The sequence below is a fragment of the Gallinula chloropus genome (genome assembly GCF_964237585.1).
Source record: "Gallinula chloropus genome assembly, chromosome: 3".
NCBI classification, from domain to species: domain Eukaryota; kingdom Metazoa; phylum Chordata; class Aves; order Gruiformes; family Rallidae; genus Gallinula; species Gallinula chloropus.
The window spans coordinates 33,982,645-33,997,053 of record NC_140087.1 but is presented as its reverse complement, the minus strand read 5'-3'; the positions used below and the strand labels follow the sequence as shown (position 1 = coordinate 33,997,053).

General features: G+C 39.6%; 1 protein-coding gene across 1 annotated transcript in view; it reads left to right on the top strand.

Annotated features, from left to right (window-relative positions):
* UTRN (utrophin) overlaps positions 1 to 14,409 on the top strand; it is a 380,556-nt gene that overhangs the window by 250,097 nt on the left and 116,050 nt on the right. The window contains exons 51-52 of the mRNA XM_084262364.1: positions 1,451 to 1,623; positions 7,083 to 7,239. Coding sequence (XP_084118490.1) covers positions 1,451 to 1,623; positions 7,083 to 7,239 — 330 coding nt within the window. The remainder of the gene's footprint in view (positions 1 to 1,450; positions 1,624 to 7,082; positions 7,240 to 14,409) is intronic.

Here is a 14,409-nt window from a genome sequence, read left to right as displayed (position 1 = left end):
GACCATCTGACATTTCCATTTTGGTTTTTCATTTTAAATGTCATTGCTTCTATCTATTTTCAGAACGATGATTTTTATCAGTGTGGTTTAAAAACAGCAGAAGTGTCTTTTTATCTGCTTTAAAGTAGTGAAACTCAGGGCAGAGAATAGGTATTTATCCAAAGTCACATAGCTTAGCTGGAGAACCAGAGCTTTACTGATGCCTCCCTCCTTCTCTCCCTACATCCCCACCACTTTCCCTTTTTGTCTTTCCTCCCAATAGAAGAAAGCTTTCATGCTGTCTCAAATTCTTGTTTCCAGTTTCCAGTTATCAATTGTAGATGCGCGAGTAGCCATTCCAAGATGCAGTCCTGCATCTTGACAATGGGGAGGTACAAGAGTCCATTCCTTTTCTGCTTCTGGGAACAGACAGATTTCTGAGGAGCTGTCTGGGAAAAAAAACAAAAAAAAAAAACAAGAAAAACCAAACCAATAACGAACCTTTAGGGAATTTCATTTACTACATTTCTTCCTTTGCAAAAGAAGCTTGTTTACATCTGTATCAAGTTCTTGTCACAAACTTCACTGATTTATCCTATTGAGACAGTGAGTACACCTCCTGGCTCTCCACACATTGACATTATTCATAGATGTATGGATGTTGGAAAGTGTTGGCAATGATGCAGGAAGCTTTGTTTGCTTTTTTAATGTGTTTAAAAACTAATGCTCTGTGTGGTTAGATTAAGACAACATATGTAATGTGTTTCTTGAGGCAGATGGTAGATCAGAGAATAAAGTATGTTTAATTTTGAAGGGGGAGGAGAAATGAGTAACCTGAATTGAAATCCCAAGCACTACTACTTCTTTTCAGTATTTACTATGAAATTCCAATTATAACACATCCTGCTGTTATATGTTTACCTCTCGATATATTGCAGGCCTGCTTAATTGTAAAATGGGCTTGGGGTAGCTGGTAGTCATTTAGCTGCAGTTTAAAGACATAGGTTTTAATTAAAAGCTGTCATTACATATGACCCAACGTCCTACATAGCTTGAATTTCACTTGTCTGTGTAAGGTTTCTGAAATGGTTTATTTCAAAGAGGAAAGAGATAACATAGCTAAGGCTGAATCTGTGTCATTTCTGAGCAGGAAACAATTTCTAGTGTATTTGCAAATGCTGCATTGTGTGAAATGAGTGGGAGAACAGTAGATAGTTTCCTTCAGTTTATAGTTCTAAGTCCTGTTTCATGGGCAAGGATGACTTTCAAACTTGTTTTCTCACACTTAAGAAAGCTAAAACACTTATAATGATGTTAATAGAGTTGCAGGTTTTCCCCTCTGCATCTTTTTGAGTCACCCAAGAAAATCAGGCTTTGTGCTCTGTCCTAGTGCTTAAGAGTACCAATGAGAATAAACTCTCCCTTTATTTAGAGAACTAAGATGTTTGGACTCCTGTTATTGATATTTCAGGACATCCAGGCTGAGATTGATGCCCACAATGACATCTTTAAAAGCATTGATGGAAACAGACAAAAGATGGTGAAAGCCTTGGGAAACTCTGAGGAAGCTGCACTGCTTCAGCACCGGCTTGATGACATGAACCAGCGCTGGAATGACCTGAAGGCAAAGTCGGCTAACATCAGGTAGGTAGTAAAAATGTCAAGACATGAATGGGGCACTGCTGCTGTGTCTGAAAGACTTGAGAAATACGACCATGATACTGAAAGGAAATTTCCATTTTCTTCTGTAAAGGACCCCTGAGCACAAATATAAAAACTCGTTGCTCTTGCTCACTGCGGAAGCTGAACTACTTGTTCTCTTTCCAGAGCTGCACAGTTGTATCTTGCCAATCTGTACTAAATTTTCCAGAAAGTGTGTTGAATATTTCCTTATTATAAATCGATAGCAGTATCAATGAAGTAATTTGGTGAATCTACAATTACTGTGAGGAGAAATCAGAGGTTTGCTTTTGCTTTGATTTTTACTACTGAAACAAAGAATTTGGTAGGACTTAACCTCTCTAGTGTCTTGATCCATTTTGATAGTATTTTTTTTATTGCTGCTATTCAATTAAGAAATGTTTTAAGATACATCTTAATCAAGGAATGCATTTCACAATGTTTTGACCATACCAGGAATAAAATTCCACGTTAAAATGAATTACATAGAGAAGTACTTCTAGAGCTTTTAATTGCAAGTGCTTGCATGTTGCTTGAAGGAATCTGTCCTTTTAATAGAACAGAACAATGTTAAGCATTAATGTAAATTTTCTAAAGTCCAGAAAAATGAGTTGAGCTTGGAATTTAGAGTTTGAAAGAGAGATGAAGGCAAAAAAGTGACATTTACTTTTCATCTTTGCTTATCCCATCACCAGCCTGCCAAGTGGTTAAGTGAAACAGGTAAATCAGCTCCATGAAAGCCCACAGTCAGAGCTTGAGCCAGAGGAACCAAACATTTTGCTGTAGGGGCTTGAAGTCACTGGCCCCACCACACAAGTAGTTTAATGCAAGGGCTATTAAACATGGGCTACTCAGGGCTCTACTCACAAATAAGTCAATGTCAGAGAAAGACAAAAACTTGCTCATGAGATAATAATCTAGCAACTATGGAACATTTTTGTTTGGCCTTTCAGGGGTTGAGCATAAATTTAGAGAAACTGATGACTGATGGCCAAACTAAGGGTCTGCAAGCCCTGGCCAGCTGTGAGTTCCAAGGCAGCAATACAGAGACAGCAGTTGTGCAGTTGAATGCTCAAAAAACATGGGGATGCTGACTCTTCTGAATACAGACCCATCTTTTCTCTTCTGTGCAGATATAGTGCGTGCATCCCACAGGCAGCATTAACGATTGCAATGTTTGTGTTACTCTGCCGGTACCTGCAGTGCTGCAGAGCCATGTGTTGCTGAGCTATAAGTAGTAGATAGGCAGGGAATTGAATATTGGAGCGAATGTGAGAGAAGGAAATTAACCTCTCAATTCTCCATTGCCACTGAAAGTAGCGTAGCATTTCTGAGTTCATGTATTTTTGCCCTGTTCTTTGAATGCAGTTCCCTCTCCTGACTTGTACGGGAGTGATGAAAGCCTACAAGGGAAATAACAAAGCCTAGAACTGATATGAAGTCAGTGTGTTAATGTAGCTGTTTGTCTTCAACTTTTGCTTTCTTGGTGTACCTTATTTCAAGGATGAATTGGAAAACAGAACTGTATGGATGAGTCCTGTGAGAACAGTATATAGCTGTATTAGGTGCTAGGGCTGATGATTGAGAAATCTGATTGTTAGGAGTTGTAGCTTGGGATAGTGCTTTTAAATTAAGGTTTCTCTAAGTTGTTTTTAGAACATTTTTCAGCTATGGGTGCATTCTGATTACCTTGATTTTTAGTTGCTTAAAGTATTGTTTTCCCTTAGGGATACTAGGAGTTTTTCTATGTTGCTTCAACCCTCAGAGCTGATGGTGCGAGTCACTGTGGTGACTTGGCTTCCTTGCTACTGTAACTAAAGGGAGTTCCAAAGCTCTTGTGACAGATTTTTAAATGCATTGAAACTGCTTAAGCCTACACTTGTAGTGACTATGACACCACCTGGGAGAACTAAACCTTTCCTTGAAATTACTTGTAGACTTATTCATGCTTTTTCTCTTTTTATTGTCTTATTCCCAGGAAGAAAGCAGACCTGCAGATTTGTGCTGGTCTGCCTTTTATAGCCCAGTGTTTAGGAGAGATTCTTTCCTTCTGGGGCAGGAGGCGTGAGGCTGTTAGTGTTTGGGGGTGGGTAGAGGTAAAAGCATGGGAGAAACAGAAGGAGTCTCTATATTTAGACCACCCACCAATCTTTTTATTCCATGTGTTCCCTTGTTGCTCAGCAGGGAAAGTGTTACCTCCATAGAAGAAGTAAAAGCTGAGGAGGTCTCCAGCTGTGAAGAGAGCCTCATAGGGTCAACAGAAGGGGAGTTATGTCAGAGCTCCCTCTTTTCTCGATGAGTCATTTCAGCCTGGGTGGAGGGGAGGGATTCTCTAACCTGGTCAGCTGGATGGGAGCATGGGTGTTTTTCAGGCTCATCCAGGTTTCCCTTAGGAGTGCTTCTGAATACCAGGTGTTTGATGCTGGGGGATATTGTTCCAACCAGTGCTCAAATATGAACAATCAATCATCTGTAACTGATCCATATTTCTAGCGGAGCAGATTTGTAAGCCACCACTGGCCTCTGTGAATCCCTGGAGATTGCCAATTCATTCGTTGCATGAGCATACGCACATGAAGCTATGGTTGCAGGTTGTGTGTTAATAGAAGTACCAGTTTCACAACAAAGGCCAAAAATCCTGTATATGAAGGCAAAGAAGCCCAAGAAACATAGTTTCTCAGCTCTCTTTGATAATGTCTGTACTAAAAATTTAAATATGATACTAAGACTTTAAAGTGAACTGCAAATTAGAGCATATCTTGATTCCCTTGCTCCTGTGCAGCGTTTGCTCTGAGTGGAGTTTACTGAATGCACATGCCTCCACTACCCAGGAGAACTGAATGCTGCTGCTGCATCTCACTTTCCAGTATTGCTTCTGATAAGGTTAGAAGGGTGACATTCAGGAAAAATACCAGGTTGATGTGATATGCTTTCCCCTGTGTATTTTCTTCTCATTTATCGTCTTTCTGACCTTTCAAGGGAGAGGTTAGCTCACTTTGTGTTCAGAGAAGAATTTTATAGTTCCTGCTAGCACAGTCCATTTCCTCCCCAGTCCCTTACTGTTCCTCCACTTTCACTGGACTTTGAAACCATGTGGCAGTGATATTTTGCTGCTGTCATTAATCTGGCAAGCACATGGGTACTCATTAGTGGTAAATTACAATGCATTTAATCTAGTATCATATGCCACATCAGTTGCATTAATATCAAATTAGTTTTTTCACTATTAATATTATTGCACTGTATGTTAAATTAACAGTGAGTCACCCCTAAATTGTCCTTTAACTAGTTGTGGTGTTTCCCCCCCCTTACAAAACTCCCAATTCATTTTGTACACAAGAATTCCTCTAAATAATTAGAGCAGAATTCTGAAGCCTCAGAGAGCGCCAGTTTTTAGATGTGCAAGCTTGCTTAAATGTGCTAGATAAAGTTGGAAGTCATGATGAATATAGATTTCGTTATCAAAGTTAAATGAAAAGCTATAGATCCAAACATTTTAATTGTGCTTCCTTCTAGAAATTCATAAATATGCTTTATTTTTGTAACGATCTCTAGGTCTAACAGCAAACCCATACATTCAAAAGTAGGCTGCCTTGGCTTAGATGGGAGGGCAATATTTCTCCTCTGCCTGATTAATAGGGAGTATAATACTGTTTTCCAGAAAGGATGGCTGGTTCTGAGTACCTACCACCTGAGGATAACATATATGTAATCCTTTGCAGCTTGGTATTTCTGAGAGCATTGTTTAGTGGAATGGCAAGCTGGTTGTGAAAAGGAGAAGGTCCACATTGTATGTGGACCACTCTGTGCTGTTGGGAGTGTGCCCCTGTTTGTGGTGGGGACTTCAGAGGCCAACTGTGGTGAACGCTCCAGCAGGTACATCATGCACAAACATGCTGTAGGCTTGATTCCATCTGTACAGGACAGACAAGGTGGCTGCCTTGAAAGCAGTTCAGTTTAGTGAATATTAAAGAACTGAAAAGAGACCGGGAGAGCTGAGACAGTGCGTTTCATCCAGAACCTGATGGTCTGCAAACCAAGGTGGGCAGGAAGCTCTTCCCCAGTGCGCATATAACTGCAAACGCAATAGCTTGCTTGTAATTCACTGCAGGGCAGGATGCTGGCTCAGCTTTTTAGGCCTGGGCTATGAGCAGCTGGCTTGAATTCAGTGTTGAGGGAAAGGTATCGGTGAGAGCAATAAGGGACGATAAAAACCATGATGCACAAAACTCTAGGCAATAAAATGTTGCTTCTAGCAAGTACTTAATTTTTTTTTTCAAGTAGTTATCTAAGCACTTTCCTGAATGGAGCAAAGGAGAATAGGTTCCTCTTCCTAAAGGAAGTTGGTTATCCTTTTCAGAAATGTGATTGATTTTTTTTTCTTAGTGTATCATTTTCTTCCACATTGTTTCCTTGGTTCATATAACCTAGTACCATTGCGAGATCCCAGCACACACAAACCTAAGCTTGCCTTGAAATTAACCATGTAGCATATCACCCCTTCAATGAAACTATTGTCATGTCAGTCCCAAACATTCACTCAAATGCCATTTGAGATGATAATACAAGAGAAGCCAGGTGAGTTTCAAGATCTGAGTTACAGTCAATCAGGGAAAAAAAAAAAAAAAAGTGCAAAATAAGAAAGGGACAAAGTAGGAAACAATAGTAAAGTGCAATTGGCTGGTCTGTTGGAAATGGGGCAGGAAGATGCAGAGCTGGTGTTGGACTACCCTGAAAAGGACTTAGCTCTACTCCATCATTTGTGCAGAGGAAGAAAGTCTGTTTACTGTCATAGACTAAGTACATGCTGGTCTTGAATCCATAACACACAACAACTGCAGTGAAAGAAGGGTGCTATAGGGAGAAGCTGTCAAATCAAAATATGTTTGAAAATTATTGTGGAATCTGGGGGTTTTGTCAATTGAACTTGAGGGACAGGTTCACTTCGTTAATTTTCTAGTAACTTTCAGTGTCTTAATTTCCTAGTAACTCACCATCGACTAATGATATATTAAACAATCCACGTCACTGATATTTTCAGCAGCACAGACAATTTACCGTTGCTCTTGCTGCTGGAGAGTCAAGCTCCTGGCATTGAGAGAGTTCAATTTTGCAGTGCTTTAGCTCAAAAGATGAGACTTGCACTTTGTGCAGTGTGGTGGTGGAGCCACAACAAAACATGGCATTTATTTATGTTGCTTAGGCATGCAGTGTCCAAGTTCTTAGTTAAGTCAAAGCATCGGATACATAATTGTCTATGTTCTCTTATTTTCCCTCTGCTTCTTTTGATTTGCTCTGCAAAATCTTCTGAAGTAGAGGGGTTTTTTAACACAAGTTGCTTTGCAGTTAAATACTTGAAACATTGCTATGTGTGCTGGATTTGCTATTAAGTGTTTTAAAGACGCTTTCGTGTTGTTTCACAGGGCTCACTTGGAGGTCAGTGCAGAGAAATGGAACAGATTGCTGACATCCTTGGAAGAGTTAATCAAATGGCTGAATGCAAAAGATGAAGAACTAAAGAAGCAAATGCCCATTGGAGGGGATGTTCCAACTTTACAACAACAGTATGACCACTGCAAAGTAAGTTGCTTAAGTTTTATAGACAAAAATGTAACTATGAATAATAGAATGAAGAATATTTGAGTATGAGAGAAATGATGAAAACTTTCTAGTGATTGATTTCTAGAAAAAAACCTCTAGGTCCCCACCTGTTTTGCTTCCCTACCTTGTCCAGTAAAGCACAACTGATAATACTCTCTAAGATTTCATCCTAAGAGTTTCTGGTACATGTCTTCAGTCCAAACGTATTTTATAATGTTTTCCCAATGCTTTCAGACTCCTACCAGGTAGAACAGCTATTTTACTCTAAGTGAAATTAAGACATACAAAAGTAGGAACTGACATGAACTCTGAACGTAATGTTGAATGTAGACTCAGTAAAATTGGTAAAGTGGTTTTCTAAGTGTTACTAGAATGACCAGAAACAGCAGCCCCCGGCCTGTGTGGATTTATACTGCAAAGATGACTCATACATGTTCCTGAGAACTGAAACTTGCCTATGCCTTGTACTATTGTAACTGTAACTATTCCAGCTCTCTGGTTTTGCTAGTTCTGTTCTGGTTTTGTACATTGTAGGGTATTGGTTCCAAACTAATTTTTTACAATAAAAAACTGTTGCATCTACAGCATGTCTTCATTCATGCAGGGTCTGTCTCACCAATTTTCATTGGCGATCCAGATAGGACTTATTTGCCATTGGACAAATTAATTCTAGTAAAGCTGGTTCCATCTTATTGTATGTGTTCTGCTATATGGTGTACCAAGGAGAGAGAACAAATGCAGCTTTGTATAACTAATTGCATAACAACTGTGTTCCCCTTCACCAGCACAACACTGATGACTTCTGCTGTGGTGTTTAGTGAGGGCAAAAATTGAATTTGGGAGAACACTTAGTAATACAGAAATACTCACAGTGAGTAACTACAGAAAAAGTAGCCTGATGTGAGTAGCGTTTCTGAGACTTAAATACAAAAGAACTTAAGGAAATCTGCATATGTTCCACATTAATTTTAGTCTTTGAAAGTAAAGTTATTAGCATAAACTCAGGATCTTTGTTTCTTGAGGGTTCTTCTCTTCCTGTTCTTAGCTACTTAAATCATCATACTCTGTTTGTAGGTACATCTACTGTGAATGTGTTATAATGATCAAAAGTAGTGCCAAAGAGCAATAAAAGGCTGTAACGCATTCAAATACTCTGTGACAGATGTCAGTAGGAGGTGATAGATCTCTACAGGTCATTTTCTATGGACTAGATCATAGTATATGTATGATAACAAATAACACTGCTAGTGCCTCCCATTTGAAGATCTCAAATTGATTTATAAAAACAGTAGATTTTATACAGCATTTCAAAGTAGAAAAATTTAGGAGTGATGATGCTAGATGGCTAATTTGGGTCACTAGTGGACTGCGGCAGTGTGAAGGAGAGAACGCTTCTGGTTTATTCAGTCCTTGCCCTTTTGTTTAAAGAATAACTCACATTTTGTTATGTGTTGAGGTTAAGACTAGAATATTTGCATTCAGGAACTTTTTGAGATGATGATTTTGTTTTTCAGAAATCTTGCAATGTCACTGTATTGGATATAGATGTCCCAGTTTGGTTTCTAATACAGACTGTGTAAATGATCTGTAACTGCACAAAGTTAAAGTGACTCTGTGCATCACCTTGGTTTTGTACACCTATGCAAGGAAGAGCACCATAATCAATTGCAGATGTTTCTGAGATGATGACTGGATGATTGTTTTCTAGCACTTTGGTAGGGACTGAGAGATTCCCACATATCATGTGATGATACTGTGCTGTACTAAAAATGAATTAGTAGCATATGGCATTTCCCTATCTATTGAAGATTTGCTTATTAGTCATGGCCAGAGGAGAGGAGCTGGACTAGAGCTGTCCATTGGTGTGATTCTCCATGGCAGTGCTTCATTGCTGTTTCTTAGCAGGACCTGTTCATTCCTCGTTTTAGCTGCAGTTTGCTAATGAACTACATCAAGCTGAAAAATTGTGGGGTTTTTAGGTAGGAATTGAAAAGTGGAGGGGGAAAAAATGAACAAAACCCATTTGAAGTCCTCCTTCTGCTTCCTCAGCATAGTTAAGTGATTATTTGGTTTGGTTTGGATGTTGAATAAAGATCACAGAATCACAAGGAAAAAGACCATTAAGATCGAGTCCAACCGTTACCATCCTAAGCTAAACCATATCCCTAACTACCTCATCTACCCTTTTTTTAAACAGATCCAGGGAAGGTGACTCAAGCCCCTTCGTGGGCAGCCTGTTCCAGGCCCTGACAACTCTTTCAGTAAAAGATTTTTTTATAATATCTAATCTGACCCTGCCCTGGTGCAGCTTTGTGCCATTTCTCCTTGTCCTATTTCCTGTCACCTGGCTAAAGAGACCATCTCCCACCTCTCTACAACCTCCCTTCGGGTAGTTGTGGGCGGTGATTAGGTCTCCCCTCAGCCTCCTCTTCTCCAGACTAAACATCCCCAGCTCCCTCAGCCACTGCCCCTTCACCAGCCTGGTTGCCCTTCTCTGGATTTGCTGGAGAACCTTGATTGAGGGGCACATAAGTTTTATGCCTGTGACTTTTTTTATTATTATTATTTTTTCCTTTTCAGAACTTTATGCTAAATCTGCCCTTTCAGTGGATTCTTTATAAAATAATTTTCTGTGATTCTACACTGTCAGTCACTCTGCGCCTTTTGAGGGTATCACTGGCTACTGTCACTGTCTTTGCATTAAAGCTGCTCCATTTAGAAGATGCATCCTGTGTTAAGCTGAAAGTTTTCAGTGGAGATTTGGAGTGCAACTGTATCAGACATTGCAGAGATACAACTTGATTTCTCTCACTCTCAGGGATACCCCCTTTATTCCACCTCTCATCACTGTCTGTCCTAGTACTTCTCTAAATGTTTCTTGACCCACACCTTTTCAAAACCTTTTATGCATTTCATATTATTTCTAAGATTTACTTTATTCAACTGACTTTTTTTAAATGATCGCATGTTGAGCTTCTGCAGCACCACATCAGCTGGCCTTGTAAAGGTTCCCCCCAGGCCTCCCTGAACAAGGGTTGGGTGCCTCTGCTCTCCTCTTTCCTTTAGTTACACATCTAGTGTTGCTTTGAAGTTGTCTTCGTGAAAACTGAGTAGTTTAATACCTCACTTTATCTCCTCTTCTCTGTGATCCCTTTGCTCTTATTTCCAGCTTGCTTACCTGCTCTTGAACTTGCTGGTACTTCAAGTAAGTAAATGACATGTAAGTGGTGAAATAGTGGCTCAGCTCTGTAAGATGTGCACCCATGATAGTGTCATCTCCTGCCCTTTATTTTTCTGGTTCCTCAGTCCTTGTATCAGCATTGCTTTTAGCCTCTAGTTATTAAATTATCACTCTCCTTACTAACCTGCTGGTTTTTCCCTTAGATACATGAAAAGATGGCTTGTTTGCTTCAGTTTAATGGCACTAACTTTACTGCTCTTTCCCTCTCTTAGTATGTCTCCCACTCAGTGCTTGGCTTCAGCAGTGCTAGATCAATAAGTACAGTATTATGTGACAGTTTGGGTTAACTCACATTGTGCTCCTGAGGTCTGTTTGGACAGGAAGAAATAAATGGTTTGCAAGTTGATTTTTAAACTTGTTTTTGTTTTAAATATGTCATTCTCCTATACTTTAAAAATAAACTTTACCCACAACAATGCTAGTCACCTGAATCAGGGCTACAAAGTTAGCCTGTATTTTTCAGATTAACAGAAATCTCTCAGGATGTACTAAATATTTATACATTTTGGACTGATATTTGGGTTGTTCAGCCAAATTTCCATCATCTGTAGTAGTTCATAGTCTTATCACATACTGAATGCTGAGCACAGTTAAGCAGTGAGCACATCCTGTCTGGGTGTTGAGTTGTGTTCTGTGTCTTGCAGGGGGCAGGGTAAGAGGAAGTTTAAGTAAGGGAACATTAATTTCCTATTTTAATTATTCTCAAAATTTCTTTGTCTTTGAGAATGGGCTGTGGTGGGAGTCTCAAGAATACTGGAAAATTCATAAATGCTTTGGGGTGCTGAGAGGAAGTTTAGAAGTACCTGAGTTAAAAAGTCATCTGTATGAAGCCTACCTATAGCTGAGGCTACATACACACTCTTGATGTGTAGAAAACTCATCTGCTGAAGTAGTGACACTGGGAATGGCTGACAGGGAAAAGAGGCTGAAGGCCAGCTGCCTTTTCAGAGTTTATTGGCGGTGGTTTTTTTCCATAATTCCAGTCTCTTACTGTTGCTTGTCCTTACCAGCTCAGGTTTTGCCTTTCATTCTGTTCTTTCCCAGTTGTCTGTATGAATATTTGTTTAGGTTTTTCAAGTGGGTGATGCAAATTTTGATTTGCTGCATACACCATAGAAAAAAAACAACCAACCAAAAAGAATTCCCACCAACCTCCCCACCCCACTGCCCAAAAGACCAGGCCTATGTTGATAACTTATTCAGCTGAAAAAGAAAAGCTACAAAAGTATGATGAAAAATCAGTGGGTTGGTTTTGTGCATATGGAAATACCAAGAGTCACACCTGTGTGTAAGAGGAGGCGATGCAGATGCTGACACCTTGTTCTCTGGAGATGCACTGGGAGCTTTGTATCTTGCTTTTCTGCTGGAAGAGTTCCTGACTGTAGCTTTTTGAAAGAGCACTTTTGCTAAAATACAAAGTCTGCCTAAATGATAGAAATCACTGTGGGTTAGCTTTCAGGGAGGGAACAGGACATTCAAATTAAGCAGAAATGGGTACCCTCTTGCATAAATCCTGTTGGCATCTGTCTGCATAAATGAACAAATGTCTAGTTAATACTAAATAATGCATGCATCTTGAATCACAGAGATGCTTAACTTAGCTTCATTTGAGCTCAGAATAAATTGGCCAAGGACCTGTAAATGTTTGATTGGTAATTTTGTGTCTAAAGATGGGTCATTAATATTTCAGGTGCTCTTCAAACATTTGGGGTAGCTCTCTATGTATTTCATGTTTCAGATTTGGTTTGTTAAAGTAATGTTTAAAATTCTGAAAGTCACAAATATTTCTTCCTGGTTTACTTAGCTATATCCACTTTATCAAAAGGTTTAGTATTGCCAACTGGAAACTGCTTTCTATGTGTTGTTATCCCTTCAGGGTGCCTGTAATTCCATTGTTTTCTTTAACAGCAGGAAAAGTCTTGTGAGAGAAAAACACTTTCCTAGCCTTAACTTCTCTGTTCTCTTTCAGTGTACCTGCCTGACTTCAGGCAATGTACTTCGTCTTAAGTTGATTCCTACTTAATTATTCTAGATTTGTTTTTCCTGGCTATTTTCTATATTTAAAGCTGCTTCCATGTTAAGAATTAAGAACCATAGGAATCAAAAGATGAGTATTATGATATCACTGCTGCCCTAGTCTATGATTTTAATTTGAGTCCAGAAAGGGCTTTATTAATTTGTTATAGATCTCATCATGTAAGACAGGAAGCATGCAGAAAACCTTTGCTACATAAAGGTGGTCAGCTACGTTACTGAAATATTAATTTTGACTGAGAAACGAGCCATTAGGGAGTAAGAAAGGAGAATTAAATGTCTGTGGTTGGAAGAGGAGGATCAATAGAGCCTTTTGCTTGGAGGAAGAGCTGAAACCTAGTCTGATGGACAAGGAAGTGGTTGAAGCAGGAGCTTGAGCATCCTATACCATGCTGCTGTAAAGGAGCTTTTCAAAGTAAGAATGCGTTTTAAAAAAACGAGGTGTTCTATTAAGAGCAGGAAGTGCTTTCTGTTGTGGTTTTGCCCCAGCCAGCAGCCAAGCCCCAGGCAGCCTCTCACTCGCATGCCGCCTTCCCCAGCTTAATGGGGAAGCAAATCAGAAGACTGAAAGTAAGAAAACTTGTAGGTTGACATAAAAACAGTTTAATAGGTAAAACAAAAGCCACGGACACAAGCAAAGCAAGACAAAGAATTCATTCCCCACTTCCCATGGGCAGGCAGGTGTTCAGCCATCCCCAGGAAAGCAGGGCTCTGTCGTGCATAATGGTTAGTTGGGAAGACAAACACCATCACTCCAAACGTCCTTCCACTTTCCCCAGCTTTTTATGCTGAGCATGACATCTGTGGTATGGGATATCCTTTTGGTCAGTTGGGGTCAGCTGTCCCCTCACAGCTTCTTGTGCACCCCCCAGCCTCCTCGCTGGTGGGGTCGGGGTGTTCCAGCAGAAAGGGCTCTGGCTCTGTGTAAGCACTGCTCAGCAGTAATGAGAACATCCCTCTCTTATCAGCACTGTTTGCAGCACCAATCCAAAACACAGCCCCATCACAGCTACTGAGAAGAAAATTCACTCTATCCAAGCCAAAACCAGCACACCTACCCACTAGTCAATCAGCATTACTGATCAGTGTGAGAGCTGCTTAAGTAAACTTGTAACAGTTAGGGGTTCTTTGAGGACTCTTGAAGTTTTAAGTGCTCTACATATTTCAGAATTCTGAATTTCATCTTATTGGTGAATCAGAGAGATTGTACTGTAAAAAAAAAAAGTACTCTATATGGACAGCAAGCTTTAACTGAGACTCTTTGATGTGTATTTAGGAGGAAGAGGTGGAAATTCTGGGTGGGAATATTTTGTTACAGGAAAGAGGAAGGGGTAGATAATGCTTGAAAATAAATGGGAGTTCCAAAGTGGACCAGTTCTGACTTAACGCCATTGCTCGCTAAGGATTTACTCAAACTAATTTGTGTGTTACATGAATGATTCAGGTGTGTATCATTCCTGGGCTATTTATCCAAAGGAATAATGTGTAGACAAAAGCATGGCACAAAGAATGAAGTGTTAAATTAGGATGTCAATTTAACTTCAACAAAAATGTGTTGCTTCTGGCTGTATTTCAGCTTGTTCCCAGAAGTGCAGTTGTCTTGTGATAAGTCAGGAAAGTTTCAGTGGATCAGTACTTAAAATAATAAATAACCTGAATAGTAAAAGAGCAAAATACTAATGCAGAGTAAACCAGGCTGTCTTACTGTGGAAAAAACAATTGATAAGCACTTTTTCAGTACACTAAATATTTCCATGGTGTTGCCTTTTTAATGCTATCATTTTGATATAGATATTTATCAATATATATGTCATGTTGCTCTTTTTTGAGGATCCAGCATCTCATTTGTTTTGATAAAGACTATATAAACTCTA